The sequence below is a fragment of the Gorilla gorilla genome, chromosome 1 (assembly GCF_029281585.2).
Source record: "Gorilla gorilla gorilla isolate KB3781 chromosome 1, NHGRI_mGorGor1-v2.1_pri, whole genome shotgun sequence".
Taxonomy (NCBI): domain Eukaryota; kingdom Metazoa; phylum Chordata; class Mammalia; order Primates; family Hominidae; genus Gorilla; species Gorilla gorilla.
The window spans coordinates 214,448,542-214,468,816 of NC_073224.2; the positions used below are offsets into that span (position 1 = coordinate 214,448,542).

The 20,275-nt window shown below is 39.8% G+C and overlaps 1 protein-coding gene across 2 annotated transcripts in view; it reads right to left on the bottom strand.

Annotated features, from left to right (window-relative positions):
- The window catches only part of MACO1 (macoilin 1), a 68,731-nt gene that overhangs the window by 29,568 nt on the left and 18,888 nt on the right, over window positions 1-20,275 (bottom strand). The window contains exons 4-7 of one of the 2 annotated variants that reach the window (XM_031012526.3): window positions 15,587-15,710; window positions 13,145-13,323; window positions 11,084-11,585; window positions 1,285-1,389 (exon numbers count right to left, since the gene is read on the bottom strand). In XM_031012526.3, the coding sequence (XP_030868386.1) occupies window positions 1,285-1,389; window positions 11,084-11,585; window positions 13,145-13,323; window positions 15,587-15,710 (910 nt within the window). The remainder of the gene's footprint in view (window positions 1-1,284; window positions 1,390-11,083; window positions 11,586-13,144; window positions 13,324-15,586; window positions 15,711-20,275) is intronic. The other variant, XM_031012527.3, reaches the window with a different exon arrangement.

Sequence of the window (20,275 nt, forward strand, 5' to 3'; positions counted from 1 at the left end):
TCGAGACCAGCCTGGCCAATATGGTGAAACCCCGTCTCTACAAAAATTAGCCAGGCATGGTGGCGCATGCCTGTAGTCCCAGCTACTCGGGAGGCTGAGGCAGGAGAATCACTTGAACCTGGGAGTCAGAGGTTGCAGTGAGCCGAGATCGGACCACTGCACTACGGCCTGGGTGACAGAGCAGGACTCTGTCTCAAAAAAAAAAAAAAAAAGTCAGAGGTTACACAGCAGTATTAAATGCTGGTAGCTGGAAGACAAGGTTAAATTCAGAAGTATGAAAGTCTGTGAATTCCTAGTCAAGCCACATTTGAGCAATGTGTGCCATCAGGAAAGTCTAGTCACAGAGGAAAGCTGATCGTTTTTAACATTTGCTATCTTCATCTGCCCTTTTAAGGAAAAAAGGGCAGATTCATGTTTTAAAATCATAAAACATAAATACAAGGTTTAAGTGGGCTAGAAAGTACAATGAAGGGCAATGACACTTTGCTCACTCACCAACTTAAACCAGAAAGGAATGAGTCACAAAAACTCGTATCACAGACAACACAATACTAATCAACATACTCACTGATGACTAGAACATTACATAGCTTATTTATAGATTATGTTGTTATCAATATATATGCTCTAAAAATATTTCTCTAGATTCAGATTTGTTAATTTAAATTAGTACTTGCATATGAGTATAAGTTAAACACTTCTCAGCCAGGTGTGGTGGCTCACGCCTGTAATCCTAGCACTTTGGGAGGCCAAGGCAGGCAGATCACTTGAGGTCAGGAGCTCGAGACCAGCCTGGGCAACATGGTGAAACCCCGTCTCTACTAAAAAAAAAATAAAAAAATTAGCCAGATGTGGTGGCACTGCCTGTAATCCCAGCTACTTGGGAGGCTGAGGCAGGAGAATTACTTGAACCTGGGAGGTGAAGGTTCCCAGATTGCGCCACTGCACTTCAGCCTGGGCGACAGAGTGAGACTCTGTCTCCAAAAACAAAACAAAACAAAAAAACCAAAAAACACTCCTCAGTGTAAACAAATGAGTTAAAATCTCCCAAAGTGCCTCTCTATGCCTCCCTCTTCTCTGAGGCAGGTCTACCAGTTGCTTAGAGATCCCTGAAAAAATCCTGAGCAATGTTTTCCCCATTTCCTTTCAGGCTCTCAAGTCTCTAAATAAACAGAACTAATTATGGGAGCAAACCAAGTTATAAGTAATATCATTTTGATGTGCCTAAAATAACCAAATGAATTTGGAGCAGAATAAAAGAGTATTCAATATATTACACTTTACCCAGATTTCCATATTCTCCTTAAGAAAAGGCACTTTCTTTTCCATGGCTTCAAAATTTCTAGGAGCTCACCATCACGGCAATGTGCACACCCCAGGACTCTAGGCCTTCGAAGCAAGAATGAGGAACAAGGTTAATGGTGGCCTCTCTGCAGGGTAAGTTGATGGTTACATCTCTGGTCTCAAGTCTTCTAGTTCAGGGCTCTTAAATCTGCTGCTGCCAAGCTAAGCCTACTCCAGACATAAAGAACAATTCCCATGCTGTGGGGCTCTAGGCTGTCTGGACCAGACCAATTCCCAAGCTAGCCCTAACCAGAGTTGAAGTCTCAAAGATCCTGTAAGCTTTCAAGGATACAAGCAGCTGGCTCCCTTCTATTTAGAGATAAGTAAGTACACTCATGTGTCTTTGGCAAGAGCAAGAATTTTTAACACACAACAGCACCTCTCTAGTAGAAAAAAAAAATCTGAAATTCTAACCATTTTTTCTACAGATTTTAGCCATGAGATCCTAGAATCTCATTCTAGTGCCAATCCTTGGGCCAATGTTAGTTGTATTTGCATTCAAAACAAAAAGCCAAAAAAATATAAAGCAGAAAAAGCAAGCAAGTTGATAAAAATTTTTAAAGTACTATGGTGTAACAGAAAGGGTTCCAGAAGTCAAAAAACTTCAGTTCTGGTCCTGGCACCGTCACCCTAGCTTGGTCACCCACACCACCCATGTAATCTTCTAGGGTTCATTTACTTCACTGATAAAAATGAAAAACAACAGAGTTCAAGGAAGCTGGTCTAGATAGCTCTTAGATCTCTTCTACTTGCAAAAAAAAAAAAAAATCATTCTAATTTCTACTCAGTTTTATTAAATGGTACTCTACCAAGCAAATTCTGGATACATTTCCTTTATGACTCTTTATACCAGATACAATTCAACTACTTTAAAGGGTTGATATCATATTAAAAATAAACACTATAATAAAAAAGGATGAATCTGTCTTAACAAAAAAGGCAGTGGAATGGAAATAAACAGAGAAGAGACGTTTGCTTCAACATTTCTGCAGATTATGGATCACTTAGTATTTTGTTAACTCAAAGTGTTAAATTCTCTCCCTTAACAAGGAAACTGAAAGAAGTAACAATTGCCGACAAGAAACCACATGGTCTTGGGCTGTTTTGAGAGGGAACCTTGTGGCAAGTACAAACAAAATTGTTGATTCCTCTGCAGGCCTTGAAACTTCAGGACAGCAGTTCAGGTGTCGCACCCTGCTCTGCCTGATCTTAGAGAGTGATTTCTTTTTTATTTTTTTTTGAGAAAGAGCCTCGCTTTGTTGCCCAGGCTAGAGTGCTGTGGCATGATCTTGGCTTACTGCAACTTCTGCCACTTGGGTTCAAGCGATTCTCCTGCATCAGCTTCCCAAGTAGCTGGGGTTAAAGGTGTGCGCCACCATGCCCAGCTAATTTTGTATTTTTAGCAGAGACAAGGTTTCACCATGTTGGTCAGGCTGGTCTCAAACTCCTGACCTCAAGTGATCCACCCGCCTTGGCCTCCCAAAGTGTTAGGATTATGGACGTGAACCACCGTGCCCGGCCGAGCATGATTTCTGAATGATCGCACTGGCCTGCCATGGAATATTCCACCCTATGTAAAAATGAGTGTTAGACTAAGTTGAGAAAATGATTTTTATATAATTTAAGTGAAAAAAGCAGGACACAAAAACTGCACAAACAACTCTAAAGGCATGATCTATGAAAGAAAAAATTGACAAGCTAGACCTCATTAAAATAAAAATTTCTGCTCTATAAAAGACACTGTCAAGAGAATAAAAAGCCTCAGACTGAAAGTATAACATTTGCAAAAGGCATCTGATAAAGGACTATTATTGAAAATATACGAAGAACTCTTAGAACTCAACAATAAGAAAACAAACACACTGATTTTAAAATGGGCTGAACTGGCCGGGTGAGGTTGCTCACGCCTGTAATCCCAGCACTTTGGGAGGCCGAGGCAGGTGGATCACCTGAGGTCAGGAGTTTGAGACCAGCCTGACCAACATGGAGAAACCCCATCTCTACTAAAAATACAAAATTAGCCGGGCATGGTGGTGCATGTCTGTAATCCCAGCTACTCGAGAGGCTGAGGCACGAGAATCGCTTGAACCCAGGAGGTGGAGGTTGCAGTGAGCCAAGATGGCACCATTGCACTCCAGCCTGGGCAACAAGAGTGAAACTCTGTCTCAAAAATAAATAAATAAATAAAATGGGCAGAACTAATATCAAAAAGACAAAAAATAACACACGTTGGCAAGGATGTGGAGAGAAGGAAACCCTTAAACACTGCTGGTGAGAATGTAAATCAATTCAACTTCTATGGCAAACAGTATGAAGATTCCTCAAAGAATTATAAGTAAAACTGCCACTTGATCCAGCAATCCCACTACTGGTTAGCTACCCAAAGAAAAAGAAATCAATGTATCAAAAATATACCTGCACTTGTATGTTTACTGCCACACTAGTCACAATAGCAAAGATATGGAATCAACCTAAGTGTCCATCAATGGATGACTGGATAAAGAAAATGTGGTATACATACACAATGGAATATTGTTCAGCCATATAAAGGATGAAATTGTGTCTTTTGCAGCAACATGGGTAGAAATGGAGGTCATTATCTTAAGTGAAACAAGCCAGATGCGAAAAGCCTGATATTACATGTTTGTACTCATAAGTGGGTGCTAAAAAATGTGTACACATGGATACAGAGTTGAATGATAGACAATGCAGACTCGGAAAGATGAGGGGGTAGAAGGAGGGTCGATAATGAGAAGTTGGTTAACAGGTAAAATGTATATTATTTGGGTGAAAGCCCTGACTTGACCAATACACAATCTATGCATGTAACAAAATTGCACTTGTACACCATGAATTCATACAAATTTTAAAAGTGGGCTAAGACTTTAACAGACACCTCACCAAAAAAAGATGCACAGATGGTAAACAAGCATTAAAAAGATGTAACATCATATCATATGTCACCAGGGAAATGCAAATTAAAACAACGAGATACCACTATCCACCTATTACGGTGGCCGAAATCCATAACACTGACAATACCAAGTGCTGGCCAGGATTTACAGGAACTCCCATTCATTGTTGGTGGGAATGCAAAATGGTACAGCCACTGTCAAAGACATTGTGGCAGTTTCTTATAACTAAACATACTCTATGATCCAGCAACTGTGCTCCTTGGAATTTATCCAAAGAAGCTGAAAACTTATGTCCACCCCAAAACCGGCACATAGATGTTTATAGCTTTATTTATAATTGCCAAAACTTGGAAAAAAACAAGATGTCCTACAGCAGGTGAATGGATAAACTTGCAGTATATCCAGACAATGGAGTATAATTCAGTACTAAAAAGAAATGAGCTATTAGGCCAGGAAAAGACACGGAGCAGGCTGGGCATGATGGCTCACGCCTGTAATCCCAGCACTTTGGGAGGCTGAGGCAGGTTGATCACTTGAGCACAGGAGTTCAAGACCAGCTTGGGCAACATAGTAAGTTCCTGTCTCTATATTTAAAAAAAAAAAAAAAAATTGCCTGGGCGCAGTGGCTCATGCCTGTAATCCCAGCACTTTGGGAGGCCGAGGCAGGTTGATCACTTGAGCACAGGAGTTCAAGACCAGCTTGGGCAACATAGTAAGTTCCTGTCTCTATATTTAAAAAAAAAAAAAAAAATTGCCTGGGCGCAGTGGCTCATGCCTGTAATTCCAGCACTTTGGGAGGCCGAGGTAGGTGGATCACCTGAGGTCAGGAGTTCAAGACCAGCTGGTTAACATGGTGAAACCCCATCTCTACTAAAAAACCGTCTCTACTAAAAACACAAAAAATTAGCTGGGCATGGTGGCGGGTGCCTGTAATCCAAGCTACTCGGGAGGCTAAGACAGGAGAATCACTTGAACCTGGGAGGTGAAGGTTGCAGTGAACTGAGATAGCGCCTTGCACTCCAGCCTGGGCAACAAGAGCAAGATTCCATTTCGGGGTGGGGGAAAAAAAAAGAAATTATAGACGGGTGCGGTGGCTCACGCCTGTAATCCCAGAACTTTGGGAGGCCCAGGCAGGCAGATCACCTGAGGTCAGGAGTTCAAGACCAGCCTGGCCAACATAGCGAAACCCCATCTCTACCAAAAATACAAAAATTAGCTGAGTGTGATGGCAGCCGCCTGTAATCCCAACTATTCAGGAGGCTGAGGCAGGAGAATCGCTTGAACCTGGGAGGTGGAGGTTGCAGTGAGCCGAGATCACACCACTGCACTCCAGCCTGGGTGACAGAGTGAGAATCCATCTCAAAAAAAAAAAAAAAAAGAAAATAAAAAGAAATTATAGAAGACATGGAGGAATCTTAAATGCACATTACTAAGTGAAAGAAGTCAATCTGAAAAGGCTATGCAATATCATTCCAACCACATGACATTCTGGAAAAGGCAAAACTAAAGAGATAGTGAAAAGATCAGCACTTCTCAGGGGTCAGGGGAGGGGAGGGATGGATGGACGGAGCACAGAGGATTTCTAGGGCAGTAAAACTACTCTGTATATTATACATTAGGTGGATACATGCCATTATAAATGTATTCAAACCCATAAGACTGTTTAACACTAAGAATGAATTCTAATGTAAACTGTGGACTAACTGATAATGATGTGTCAATGGAGGTTCGTCTGTGTAACAAATGTACCACTCTGGTGGGGGATGCTGACAATGGGAAGGCTAGGCATGTGTGGGGACAGCAGGTATATGAGAAATCTGTATCTTCCACTCAATTTTTCTGTGAACCTAAAACTGTTCTAAAAATTAAAATCTATTTTAAAAAACACTATAAAATGCTATGATGACAACTATATATAATTAGCCTATGAGAAGACAACAAAATTTTAACAGCTATTTGTATCATGATTGTGGGACTATTTTCTCTTTTTCCTTTATCTAAAATTGTAATGATTTTTTTCACACTTAAAATATTTTTAATTGACCACTGAGGAAAACTTTTAAACCAACCTTATTCTAATTTATATTATTCCTTTCCAACTTAGTACTTAGTTAAAACAACTGATCTTCCTCATTGCTTTTTCTGTTTTTGACTAGAATTTTTCTCATGTTGGAATCAAAACCATTTTTGGCTTCTAACATTAAGTCTGTTTTTAAATATCTTAGGTAAACAATTCAGAAATCAAGCTGGTAGAAAACAGGGTCATTTTGTAAGGTATATGTTTCTAAAACCAACAGAGTACTCCAGACTGCCTTTGGCAAGTTCCCAAACTTTCTAGGAAAGGACCCTATAGGCAACACCTGTTTATTCCCAGGTTCCTCACCTTCCTCCACATTTCTTTACCTTAGCAATCTACCCAGCATCTTCTGCTCCACTTTCTCCTGTATTTCCTCGTAAAGCAGAGCTTCTTCCATTCACCCAGTTCCTTGTCACCATATATCATTCATTGATTCAACATTCACTAAGCACTCTATTTTTGTAGAGAGATATTAAAAATGAAGAGAACCAGCTTCTGCCCCCTGGAACTCACAATCTAATAAGGGGGAAAGATCGTCAAAACAAGTGACTACTATATGATGGACGTCAGCAGACTTTTTCTGTAAAGGGCCAGACAGTATATACTTTTGGCTTTGCAGGCCATAGTCTCTGTGGCAGCTATTCAGCCCTGCCACTGTAGCACGAAAGCAGCCATTGATATGATGTAAATGAATGAGAATGGCTGTGTTCCAGTAAAATTTATTTTTACAAAAACAGGCAGTGGGCCAGATTTGGCCTGTGTGCTGTTGTTTGCTAACCCATGGTATACAGCATACTAAAGAACATCCCTGGAGCTGAGAGAGCTTGAGAAAGACCTGCCAGACTGCCCGCCCTTTTATAGGGAATAGCCATCAAACCTTAATTGGACAGCCAAACCGAGCTAAAAGAATTCTCCTTGAAACTGGTGGAGCAGTAATGAATTTTCCCCCCAAAAGTCACTGAATTGGTTTCTCAAAAATAGCAGTTCTCACCCACAGTTTTCAGACAGACATAGCTGTAGAATGTGTTGCAATTAATCTATATTATTACAGTAGAGTTACTGGTTAGTTAATATAGTACTGGTTTTCAAATTTTGTCTTCAACACTTAGAAAAGGGTAGATCAACTTGGGGACACACGGACAGAAAGACTGGAACAACAGACACTAGGGACTTGAAAAGGAGGAAGAGAGGGAGGCAGTCAAGGGCTGAAAAACCTTCCTATTGGGTACTATGTTCACTGTCTAGGTGATGGGATCAATAGAAGCCCAAAGCTCAGCATCATGCAATATGCCCTTGCAACAAACCTGCATATGAACGCTTGTGTACCTCCTAAATCTAAAATTAAAAAAAAAAAGGAGAGATCAATTTTATCGCTAAAGCATCCCTGGGGAAGTTTGTTGGCCTGAAACTGTGCACCACCCCAAGAGTGCCTGCAGAAGCAAACAGTGCATGTACATACTGTCAGCCCTGTATGTTTGCATCAGAAGGGGTCTTAGAGACTGCTGAGTCCAGCCTGCTCCATCTGGATAACAAACTCACTCTCTAGCTAACAACTCAAACATGTCAGGTTTGAATCAGTCACAATCTTATTGACATGGATCAAAACATACATGAAGTCAAACGAGGAAACAGAGGCGACGGCTAAGGAAGGGTGGGAGGAAGTAAGATAAGACCTCCTCCAACCACGCTGGATAATCTGCTCAGATAGATGCCTTTCCTTTTAAACTCTTTCATTGCTGTTCATCATAGAAAAATGTGAAAATGTATGAAAATAAAAAGAAAAAATAAATGCCCAATACTATCAAGGGATAACAACTATTGTTAACAATTTGGTTATTTTCCCTTTAAATCGTTTTTCTATGTATATTAGAAAAAATTGTTTTTCATTAAATTGCTTTCTCCTTTATCCATGAAATGCTTTGACATACTTCCCCATATTCTTTAATATGGCTTGAAAGTATGATTTTATAGTATCTATATGAAAAGTTTATCAAATGGATGGACCATAATTTATTTTAAATTTCTCCCATTATTGGATATTTACATCATCCTTTTTTTTTGGGGGGGGGGGGGAGGAAGGGAACCAACATTTATTGAATGCCTGTATCTTAACAACAGCACTATTCTATTAGTTTTATCTCAACTTTCCAAGAAATGGAAATCAGAGGGGTCAAATAATATGCCCAAGGCCACTCAGACAGTAAACAGAAGGTCCAGGATCCAACCAAGGTGTGATTTAAAAACCTATATTCTTTGCATAGTATTCTTTATTTTATTTTATTATTATTATACTTTAAGTTTTAGGGTACATGTGCACAATGTGCAGGTTTGTTACATATGTATACATGTGCCATGTTGGTGTGATGCACCCATTAACTCGTAATGTAGTATTAGGTGTATCTCCTAATGCTATCCCTCCCCCCTCCCCCCACCCCACAACAGTCCCCGGAGTGTGATGTTCCACTTCCTGTGTCCATGTGTTCTCCTTGTTCAATTCCCACCTATGAGTGAAAACATGTGGTGTTTGGTTTTTTTGTCCTTGCGATAGTTTGCTGAGAATGATGGTTTCCAGTTTCATCCATGTCCCTACAAAGGACATGAACTCTTCATTTTTTATGGCTGCATAGTATTCCATGGTGTATATGTGCCACATTTTCTTAATCCAGTCTATCGATCCCCTTATTTTTTATAACATTAAAAGTTGAAAATAATACCATGGGAGCTTATAAACCTACTTAAATATACTGTTGTCTATTAGTCATTTGATAGTAAGTAGTTCTCCAAAACAGAGTAATACCTGGGGCACTGTAGGTCAAGGCAGAGTACGCATTAGTGACCACAAGAAGAAGCATACTCCTTAGGTGTAGGCACGGGGGCACTGGACCCATGTCATCATCTCCAGCTTACTGGACAATTAGCCATCTGGGTCCTTGAACTTCTCTACTAAAAGCAGATCAGATAGTAGAGTCAATCAATATCACAAACCATCATTTAGTAATAGCTTGACCGCTATTACTAAACTTGTGTCAGCCTGGGCAACATGGCGAGATCTCCTCTCTACAAAAAAATTAAAAAATTAGCCAGGCATAGTGGCATGCGCCTATAGTCCCAGCTACACAGGAGGATGAGGTGGGAGGAAAACCTGAGCCTGGGGAGGTAGAGTCTACAGTTAGCTGTGATCACGCCACTACACTCCAGCCTGGGCAAAACAGTGAGATCCTATCTCAAAAAAAAAAAAAATGTGTAGGAGAAAGGATGGTAAATAGCTGTGACAGATGTTTTGTGTATAGCATTTAGTGAATTTGTGGGATATTCCTCTGAAATAGAAGGTAAACTAATTGGTCTTTCTCTCACGGGCATCTGGAGGAGAGTTCTCTTCCACATGTTTTTTCTGCTGGGCACAATGGCCAGAATCTCCTAAAAATGGATATGGATGCCAGCCAGGCAACAGCAATAGCACACTTCCAAAAGTAGCCTGGGGGCTGTGAAACCTCTAGAGCCTGTATTAGTAGAACCCAAATATACTTCGCTTAGTTTAACTGCCAATCAGAAAATTAAAACAAATTAATAATCTAGTTCATACCATTTATAATGCTGGAAAGCCTCCCTCCTAGAATAAACGGACTGCCTAAAGGGCTGCCTAAAGCAAGCCAGAGAAAGAAGAATATAACTTACTGGAAGGGGAGAGTTTCAATTGCCCTCTTGAGTTACACACACACAAAAAAGCTCCAGTTTAGATCTCAGTTTCCAAATTAAAGATCTGAGGTGAAAGGAACATATTTGTGTTTGCCTAACATAAGCCATATAAAATATAGTAAAATTAAGTCTGAGCCAGTCAATGTAATAAAACAATGTTATTCTTTTATGGCCGGGCACGGTGGCTCACATCTGTAATCCCAGGACTTTGGGAGGCCGAAGCAGGTGGATCACTTGAGGTCAGGAGTTTGAGACCAGCCTGGGCAACATGGTGAAATCCTGTCACTATTAAAAATACAAAAAAATTAGCCTGGCGTGGCGGCAAGCACCTGTAATCCCAGTTAGTTGGGAGGCTGAGGCAGGAGAATCACTTGGAGCCAGGAGGCGGAGGTTGCAGTGAGCCGAGATCATGCCAGCCTGGGCAATAGAGCAAGACTCCGTCTCAAAAAAAAAAAATTCTTTTAATTAAAATGAGAAAAGGAACATTCCTAATTAAACTCTGTGTCTAACACTGTTTCTCCATGGATTTTTGTGAAAGAGATTGCTTTTCAAATCTAACTTTCCCAGAGTTATCTAGGATAATTCATATTCTAAGTGCAGAAAAACAAACAGAAAAACAAAACAAGCACAAAGTAGTAAGGACAACTTTCTCACCCCTCTCCTGCAATGTATATCTGTTTGACAGAGATTTGCGTGAACAAGCACAAACTCTTCTTTTTGTGTTTATGCCAAGAGAACTCTGGACATGCAAACAGAAAAGGACAAGGACCAAAGAAGTGCCTTACAACACGACTAGAAGAATCAAGTTACAGGTCAATTTGTCACATGTGGGAAGTAATCAGTGTCACTCCTTATTCAGAACACTGCAAAGAGCTGAAATCAGTGCTTCAACACAATAACACAAGGTGGCCAACAAACTCATGTAAAACACCACACGCCACTAGTCACAATATCTGATTACAAACAATCCCTACAGGCCCATATGGGAGTATGTCAAGAGTATGTCAAGTTTACTGGAAAGTGTTAGTAAGGATGCAGCATGCGCACTTACCTGACCAGTGCGTCTGGTTTGCTTAGCTGGTTATTAGGAATACAGTTTTCCATTAAGTCCTTGTGTGTACTTGGGCTCTTGCTAGTGCATTTCTGCTTCTTCTCATTTTTACTAGATGAGGAAGGAATGCTCCCATTTGTGGCGCTATGACTTCGAGGTGAAGAGTTCACAACTCCACTGGCATTTTTGTAATTTTTTGAGGAAGCAGTGCATGAGTCCTCTTTCAAGAGATTTTCTGTACTTCCCACAAGATCATTATTTAATCTTTTACTATTGATATGGTTTTCCATATACTCAATCTCTTGTATTTTAGAGTCTACAGGTTGTAGAATATTGTTGTTATTTATTCCAAGGTTGTGTTTTTTGGCATCCTTGTCCTTTTCTTTCCCTTTTTCTCGGTACTCTATCTCTGGCAAAGTTGTGGAGAGTTTTTTGTTGGCTGGGATACCTCCATTGTGGTGTATAAGGATCGAAGAATCCATATCAGGTAATCCTTTGGCTGCTACAATACCAAAAACAAACCAACAAACAAAAAGCCCACACCGGAATATTTAGTTGTTTAACAACACAGATTAATTCAACAAACTATTATCTACACTTAAGAAATTCACATTAGTTTGCACACTCATTATACGCTAATCAAGAAGCAAATCCTCATAGTTTACTAGAAGATGTAGGAAAAAATAGAAGAAAATCCAAATACATTTGAGAAACTCTACATTTAGAAAATCACCATCATTTATGAAAATGATGGCCACTAAAGGTCTAGTCTTGAAAACAAGATCAGGGTTTTATAATTAGGTCACACTTTGTGTATTAGTCAAATCAAACTCGCCTATCACTGAGGTGAGAGGACAAAGGCAGATCCTAAGAAGTCATATTTTTTTAAGTGCCTGGAGTAAACGACCTGTTAATAACTTTACTGAAAAGAAAGAGGTTAAATGAAACAAAAGAAGAGGAATAATTTTAGGATACAGGACATCTATCCTTTTTCTGGACTCTAGTGTTGAGGTAATAAGGAAGTCTGTATCATTTACCAGACCACTCAGAAAGAATTTTGTGTATCGGGTCTACACATTCCAATTTATTAAGGTCTACTTGAAGAGATATTTTTGCACCACATCACACAAAAAGAAAATTTTGAAATATATTAAATAAAAACATGACCTCAAACTTTCAACTTTCAAACCAATGGAAACTAGCTACTGCCAATTATCTATTTCTATTGGTCAAATGCCCATGAGAGAAATTCCATTAGAAATGGTTCAATTTAAAATCTGCATTACATTATATGAAGCATTTAGAACACGACCTATCCATCTTGGCTCTATTCAGAAGACATCTGGCTTCTGAAGTTCAATTCTACATGTCTACATCTCCGTTGTGCTTATACTTTGGTTCTTGGCTTGCTTCAATTACCAGTTCACATAGTTCCATACTATTTTGTTGCTGAGAATATATATTTTAAAATATGTAAAACAGGCTGGGCATAGTGGCTCATGCCTGTAATCCCTACACTTTAGAAGGTGGAGGTGGGAAGATTGCTTGAGATCAGGAGTTCGAGACTAGCCTGAACAACACAGTGAGACCTCATCTCTACAAAAAAATAATTTAAAAAAATTAGCCAGGCATGGTGGCACGTGCCCATGGTAGCAGCTGCTCAGGAGGCTGAGGAGGGAGGATTACTTTGCTCCCAGGAGTTTGAGGCTGCAGTGGGCCCTAACTGTTATCACTGCACTCCAGCTTAGGCAACAGAGTGAGACCCTCCCTGTCTCAAAAAACTAAATTTAAAAAAAAATCAGAATTAAAATATAAAAAAGATATAAATATATTTTAAAATAATAAAATAAACATATTTAAACACATAGTCTTCAGACAGTATGTAAAAAACTTCATTCACAATCTGTATTTCATTGACCAAATAAAACAATGACCCTGAGGAGGAACACCATTAGACAGAAAAAAACAAAATCCTAGCTACTTTTCCAGAAAAGAAAATTCTACCAAGAGACAAAATAATGACTAGCCTATTGAGCCAACAGCTTTAGGGTAAAGACCTACCTTCCTCGGCCTCTTTTTCTTGCTTCTGTAGCATCTGCTGCTCTGGAGGGAGAGCTTGTTGAAGAAGTTGCATGTAAAACTCGTTCTCTTTTTGTACTTCTTTTTGCTTCCTTAACCGCATTTTGTAGCTTACGTAACTTTTGAAGCCAAAGCCCAAAGTTACCACAGGGTACCCAATACTAGAAAGAAGACAATCCAGCCAGTAATTGTAGGTTTAAAACGAACCACATGTGCCTCAAGCACATGACAATACCTATGGCTTAAAATTTAAAAATAAATTCTAATTGATGATGGTAGTTGAGAATAGCATTCACTAGACACACAAATAAATGTAATGTCTACTGTGGAAATCAGAAGCAACTGGCACACAGAACAAAACCCCCAGGAACAACAGGACTGCTAGACCGTAAGACGACACTTCCCATTAGACGTTGGCATTCTTCAAATTAATTCAAGGAGTCACCACAGTGACTGTCAGATACAGTGGCTAATAACGCCTTTGAAGAAATATTGAAGAAACTGCCTTATGCATTAGAACTTAGGCAGATACCTGTACCCTTTTTTTTTTGAAATGGAGTCTCACTCTGTTGCCCAGGCTGGAGTGCAGTGGCGTGATCTCGGCTCACTGCAACCTCCGCCTCTCGGGTTCAAGTGATTCTCCTGCCTCAGCCTCCTGAGTAGCTGAGACTACAGGCCTGCACTACCATGCCCAGCTAATTTTTGTAATTTTAGTAGAGACAGGGTTTCACCATGTTGGCCAGGATGGTCTCGATCACTCGACCTCGTGATCCACTCGCCTCGGCCTCCCAAAGTGCTGGGATTACAGGTGTGAGCCACCACGCCTGGCCTGTATGCTTTTAAAAACTAAAAGGGTAGAGACTTTATGGGTAGCCAAAAGTAAACATAAGTGTTAAAAAAAAAATCACAAGGACATCATTTGATTTTCAATACTAGAAGGCAGGGTCAAATTCAGGTGACTAATTTAATCTTCCTGCTGCCTGAGGGGTACTGTCACCAGCTATTCCTTGAAGATTGGTTCACAAACACTCTGTCATATATAAATTCTGTCATACATAAATTCAAGAATCATTTAAATAAGTATCCGATATGATCAGTGCCAACATTTGGTTTGTATCACCAAATTAAACCAGCTGTACTTAGAACTCTAATCTCTGGGATAGAAAGTTAAATATTTTCATTGAACTTACCAGCCTGCCTAACATCATTTCAAAGCCTCTGCAAACACTGTCAAGCCCATATAAGTTTCACTAACATGAAAATGTATCAATTTATAATTAGTCTAAATGTGGTCTCACTACAAACTTACAGTGACATGTTTTATTGACCAAGTTCATTTAATTTACTTGTTTGTAAAAAGACTAAAAATACTGGAAACAGTATTTTTTTAGTTGATTACTGTTTATTTTGGTTTCTGCCATAAATATTAGTAAAAATTGGTGTGTTTAGGAGAAACATACATTAGGTGGTAAGCTCCACAATAGATATAAATAAGAACCAAGCTCATTTTTCAAAAATGTTTCATGGGTAAGATTAAATGAATAATATCTTAATATTCATTAACATAAAGAGAAATAATATTCATTCAAAAATTATTAATAATATTCTCTTACTTTTATAAATAGGCTAAGGAAATTCTAAATTATTTTAAGTTTCATGAATTAGCCATATATTTCATCAAGACCTTCTGGAATCACTACCTGATTATAACAAACATAGCTAACATTCATCAGACACCTATGTGCTTGGCATTAAGTTGAATACATGTATCACTTCAGTTCCTTTTTCCCATGACACAGTGAGGCAGGTAAGAAAACCATGGCTTAGGGGCAGTGACAAGGCAACACAAGCTGTCAGAGGACAGAGCTGGGATTCACTCATCTGCCTGAAAAGGGGGGGCTCATGGTCTTTCCAACCATGCTGTACTGCTTTCTGGGTCCATGTAAAATTTCTAAGAATAAATTTACAGTTGAACTTAACATTCTACAGTGAAATGAATTATAGACAAAGAATATATATAATACTGGCTGGGTGCACTGGCTCACACCTATAATCCCAGCACTTTGGGAGGCCGAGGCAGGTGGATCACTTGAGGTCAGGAGTTCGAGACCAGTCTGGCCAATATGATGAAACCCTGTCTCTACTAAAAGTACAAAAATTAGCCAGGTGTGGTGGCACGCGCCTGTAATCCCAGCTACTTGGGAGCCTGAGGCAGGAAAATCGCTTGAAGCCGAGAGGCAGAGGTTGCATAACCAAGATCGTGCCACTGCATTCCAGCCTGGGTGACAGAGCGAGACTCCGTCTAAAAAAAAAAAAAAAAAAAAAAAAAATATATATATATATATATATATACACACACACACACACACACACTTACATACACACATATACACACACACACACATACATTTATGTAATACTTACCAGTGAGCAGCAAATGGACGACAAAGGTCTACATGAAAGTTTTTGAGATCTTTAAATCTAATGGCTGCTTCAATATAAACAAAGAGGATCCAGAGAGACACTGTAGGCAAACACACTCCCCTTTCTGTGAGAAAGCAGCAGAGAGGCAAGCATTAATAAACGATATAGTAACTAACAGATGGATTGTTTGGGAGACTAATTTGACGACAGTAACTTTCATTAAGACCTTCACCTAAACTAAATTAAAAGGCAAACTGATCCAAACTGAAAGCTTTTATATGACAAATGATTCCACAGAATCACTGACAAAAATAAAAGACAAACATCCTGGCAAAAAATATTTACGATGTATGTAAAACAAAGGATTCATAGCCCTGACATACAAAGAGCTCCTACAAATCAATAAAAAGCTAACTAAAGAAAATAATTTACGAGTCACAAAAGAAGAAATACAGATGGCTAAAAAACATAGAAAAAGATGTTAACTACTGATTAGAGAAATACAAATTAAACCAATCAGATTCCATTTTCTTAACTATTAGATAAAATTTTTAAAGACAGATAACAGCACAGGGAGGGTATGGGCAAAGGTTCATTTTCATACTCGGCAATAATATAAATTGGGACAACCATTTTAGATAGCAATTTGGCAGTATATTTAAATTTAAATACTTGTACCTTTCTTTTACCCAGAAATTCCACTTCTTTTTTTTTTTTTTTTTTTGAGGGAGTCTCACTCTGTCGCCCAGGCTGGAGTGCAGTGGCGTGATCTCGGCTCACTGCAAGCTCCGCCTCTCAGGTTCAAGCAATTCTCCTGCCTCAACCTCTCAAATAGCTGGAACTATAGGCGCCCACCACCACAACCGGCTAATTTTTTGTATTTTTAGTAGAGACAGGGTTTCACCGTGTTAGCCAGGATGGTCTCCATCTGCTGACCTCATGATCCGCCCACCTCAGCCTCCCAAAGTGCTGGAATTACAGGCGTGAGCCACTGTGCCCAGCCCAGAAATTCCACTTCTAAGAATCTACCCCATAGAAACATAAAAGAGTCTTGAGATAAATACATAAAAATATTCACTGGGCTGGGCGCAGTGGCTCACACCTGTAATCCCAGCACTTTGGGAGGCCGAGGAGGGCGGATCACCTGAGGTCGGGAGTTCAAGACCAGCCTGGCCAACATGGCAAAACCCTGTTTCTACTAAAAATACAAACATTAGCCGGGCGCGGTGGCAGGCGCCTGTAATCTCAACTACTTGGGAGGCTAAGGCAGGAGAATCGCTTGAACCCGGGAGGCAGAGGTTGCGGTGAGCCGAGATTGCATCATTGCACTTCAGCCTGGGCAACAAGAGCGAAACTCCGTCTCAAAAAAAAAAAAAAAAAAAATTCACTGTAGGGCCAGGTGTGGTGGCTCATGCTTGTAATCCCAGCACTTTGGGAGGCCAAGGTGGGTGGATCACGAGGTCAGGAGTTCAAGACCAGCCTGACTAACATGGTGAAACCCCATCTCTACTAAAAATACAAAAATTAGCTGGGCATGGTGGCGCACACCTGTAATGCCAGTTACTCGGGAGGCTGAGGCAAGGGAATTGCTTGAACCCAGGAGGCGGAGGTTGCAGTGAGCCGAGATTGCGCCACTGCACTCCAGCCTGGGCAACAGAGCGAGACTCTGCCTCAAAAAAAAAAAAAAAAAAAAAAAACAATTCACCGTAATATTATTTGCAATAGCAAAAATTTAGAATTTAAATGTTCATCAACAGGAAACTGTTTATGATAAATCTATATAATGAAATATGTTGAAGGTTTCCTAAAGAATGAGGAAGATCTGCATTGTCATGGAATGACACACACAAAAAAATCCTTAAGTAAGAACAAGTTGTAGGACAAAGAAATGTTTCTGACACTTAAGTACTGTTCAAAAAATTTTTTTCTGAAGCACAAACTCATATTCCCTTTGTAATTAAAAACAATTTTCAAGGGAGGAAAAAGCAACTTGCAACAAAATAAGATGCAAATAAAGGCAAATGTCCATTGGCTTTTAGAATCAAAATCTGCAGGCTAGGTCCATCTATATCAGGACATGACTAATAATGGGATATTTATGAATGTGGACTACATGGGCACGAGGGGGAAAAAATCAGTGACCTGAAGGCTTTTTGCTAAGGATCTTTGGGATGAAACTAAAGAAAAATCATAGTATCTTCAAACTAGGAAGATCATTTTGTCTAACTTCCTCATTTTGTTGAAGAGTAAACCCCAGAGTTTAAATAAACTGGGCCCAAGTTCACAGAGACAATACTAAATCTGCTTCTAAGGAGAACCTCCCTTAGTCCTAGTACCTGAGTGAAGTTGTCACTGGATGCTCTGTGAAGCCAGCTAATGGTCTCAACCACTCTTATGAATTTAACATATCAAAAATAGGTACTTTTTTTTCCTTTTCTTTTTTCTTTTTTTTTTTTGGAGACAGAGTCTCGCTCTGTCGCCCAGGCTGGAGTGCAGTGGAGTGCAGTGGAGTGCTGGAGTGCAGTGAAGTACAGGTGCGATCTCAGCTCACTGCAACCTCTGCCTCCTGGGTTCAAGCGATTTTCCTGCCTCAGCCTCCTGAGCAGCTGGGATTACACACACGCCACCATGCCTGGCTAATTTTTGTATTTTTAGTAGAGACGAGTTTCGCCATTTTGGCCAGGTTGGTTTTGAACTCCTGAATTCAAATGATCCACCCGCCTTGGCCTCCCAAAGTGCTGGGATTGCAGGTGTGAGCCACCGTGCCCAGCCCAAAAATAGGTATTTTCACAATGTAGGAGGAAGAACAGCAACCCACAGAACAATGCATTTTCAAAATCATTTCAAAATGCATTTTCAAATATTTATCTGCCCTATTCTCTATATTAATTTATAAGGTTATTATAAACATAAGCACATTACAGAAAAAAATAGAAAAATTAGACAAAATACCTGTATTCTACATCTATGAAATAAATAAAATCACATTGAAAGCATTTTTGAGCAAGTATAATAATCATATTGTACATACAGTTTTATATCCTGTTTTTTTTTCCCCTCTTAACCACCAGGAAAAAAGCTTACGCTACAATATTATTCTTTCTTTGTAATCATATGTAATTTCATCAACCATTCCTAATATTGTCAGGAAATAATTTTAAATTTTAACAACTACCCCGAGTTATAGGAATTGCACTCATATTTGTCAGCCCAATAAGAGTAGTTTTTTGTTTCGTTTAAGCACTAGTCATCCCAAATTAAAACATATTTCATAACTTAGCTATTCCAATATGCATTTCTGAGCCTAGGGCTAAAGATGGGCCAGTAGCCATTTTATGACATTAGCTACACTGCTGCCCTGTGGGTCACCCACTGAACTAGTTTCCAATAGGTTCTATTAATAGTTATATGGTTAGTTTCTTCTCCACTACTAAGATATTACTAAAGAAATTTAAGAAATCGCCACAGCTCATCAGAGTCACAGAATATTTGAGGTGGAAGGTTCTTTAGCCATTATTTAGATTACTACACCTTTATATAACAGAGAAGCTGAGACCTAGGGAGAGTGACGAGTGTAAAAGGCAGCTCACTAGAAACTGAGGCCCAGGATAAGAAAATACAAATTAAAAACTGGTGGGAAGAAAAATCACTTTAATTAGAGGAAAGCAGACTAAAGAACCTTCATAGTAGCTTATAAATCAAGTCAGATATGAAAGAGTGTGAAACATGGAGAAAATCATGCTCATAGCAGATACTTTAAAAAATACAGCTCAACTGTGTCTTCTACATGGGCCAACATCATCATCTTAGCAGTTCTGAGAAGAGGATGAATATTGGTCCAGACAGCTTTTATTATTATTTGGTGCTCCCTCTCTGGTCAAAATCCTACAGGTTGTAGCTAGGCCCAAGAATCAAGTTTCATGCAGCTTTGCAGACAAATTTGACTCTGACAGCCAATCCTCAAATCCTAGTGCATACTAAGCTCTGGCTTTCACAGTGGGCTGAGGCTGTCAAAATATCTCATCTGATCTTAGTCTGAAGTGACAGAAGTATAGCTCTAAGAAGTAGGGAGCTCTACTCCAGTCAGAACACACCTGCCACAGTGTAGAGAACCACTGAGGTAGGCAGACTAGGAGGGTGAAAGTGCTTAAAATATATAAGGAAAAGATGATGAAACCAGAGGTGTTCTTGCCTACAGAAAAGACTTAAGAGGTTATGACAGTGTCTTTAAATCTCTAAAGAAATGTTAACGTGGAAGGGAGATTACATTCATTCAGTGTGGCTCTAATGCAGAGGTTCAATGTTTGGGATTGAGGGGATGGTCTGGTAGGGCCCTTAATATTTTTTTATTTTGTGTTGTTTTGTTGTGTGTTTTTTGAGATGGAGTCTCGCTCTGTCAACCAGGCTGGAGTGCAGTGGCGCAGTCTCAGCTCACTGCCACCTCTGTCTCCCGGGTTCAAGCGATTCTCTTGCCTTGGCCACCCAAGTAGCTGGGATTACAGGCATGTGCCACCACACCCAGCTAATTTTTGTATTTTTAGTAGAGGTGGGGTTTCACCATGTTGGCCAGGTTGGTTTCAAACTCCTGACCTCAGGTGATCTGCCTGCCTCAGCCTCCCAAAGTGCTGGGATTACAGGCGTGAGCCACTGCGCCTGGCCCCCTTGACATTTTAAGGAAAAGTTTTATAC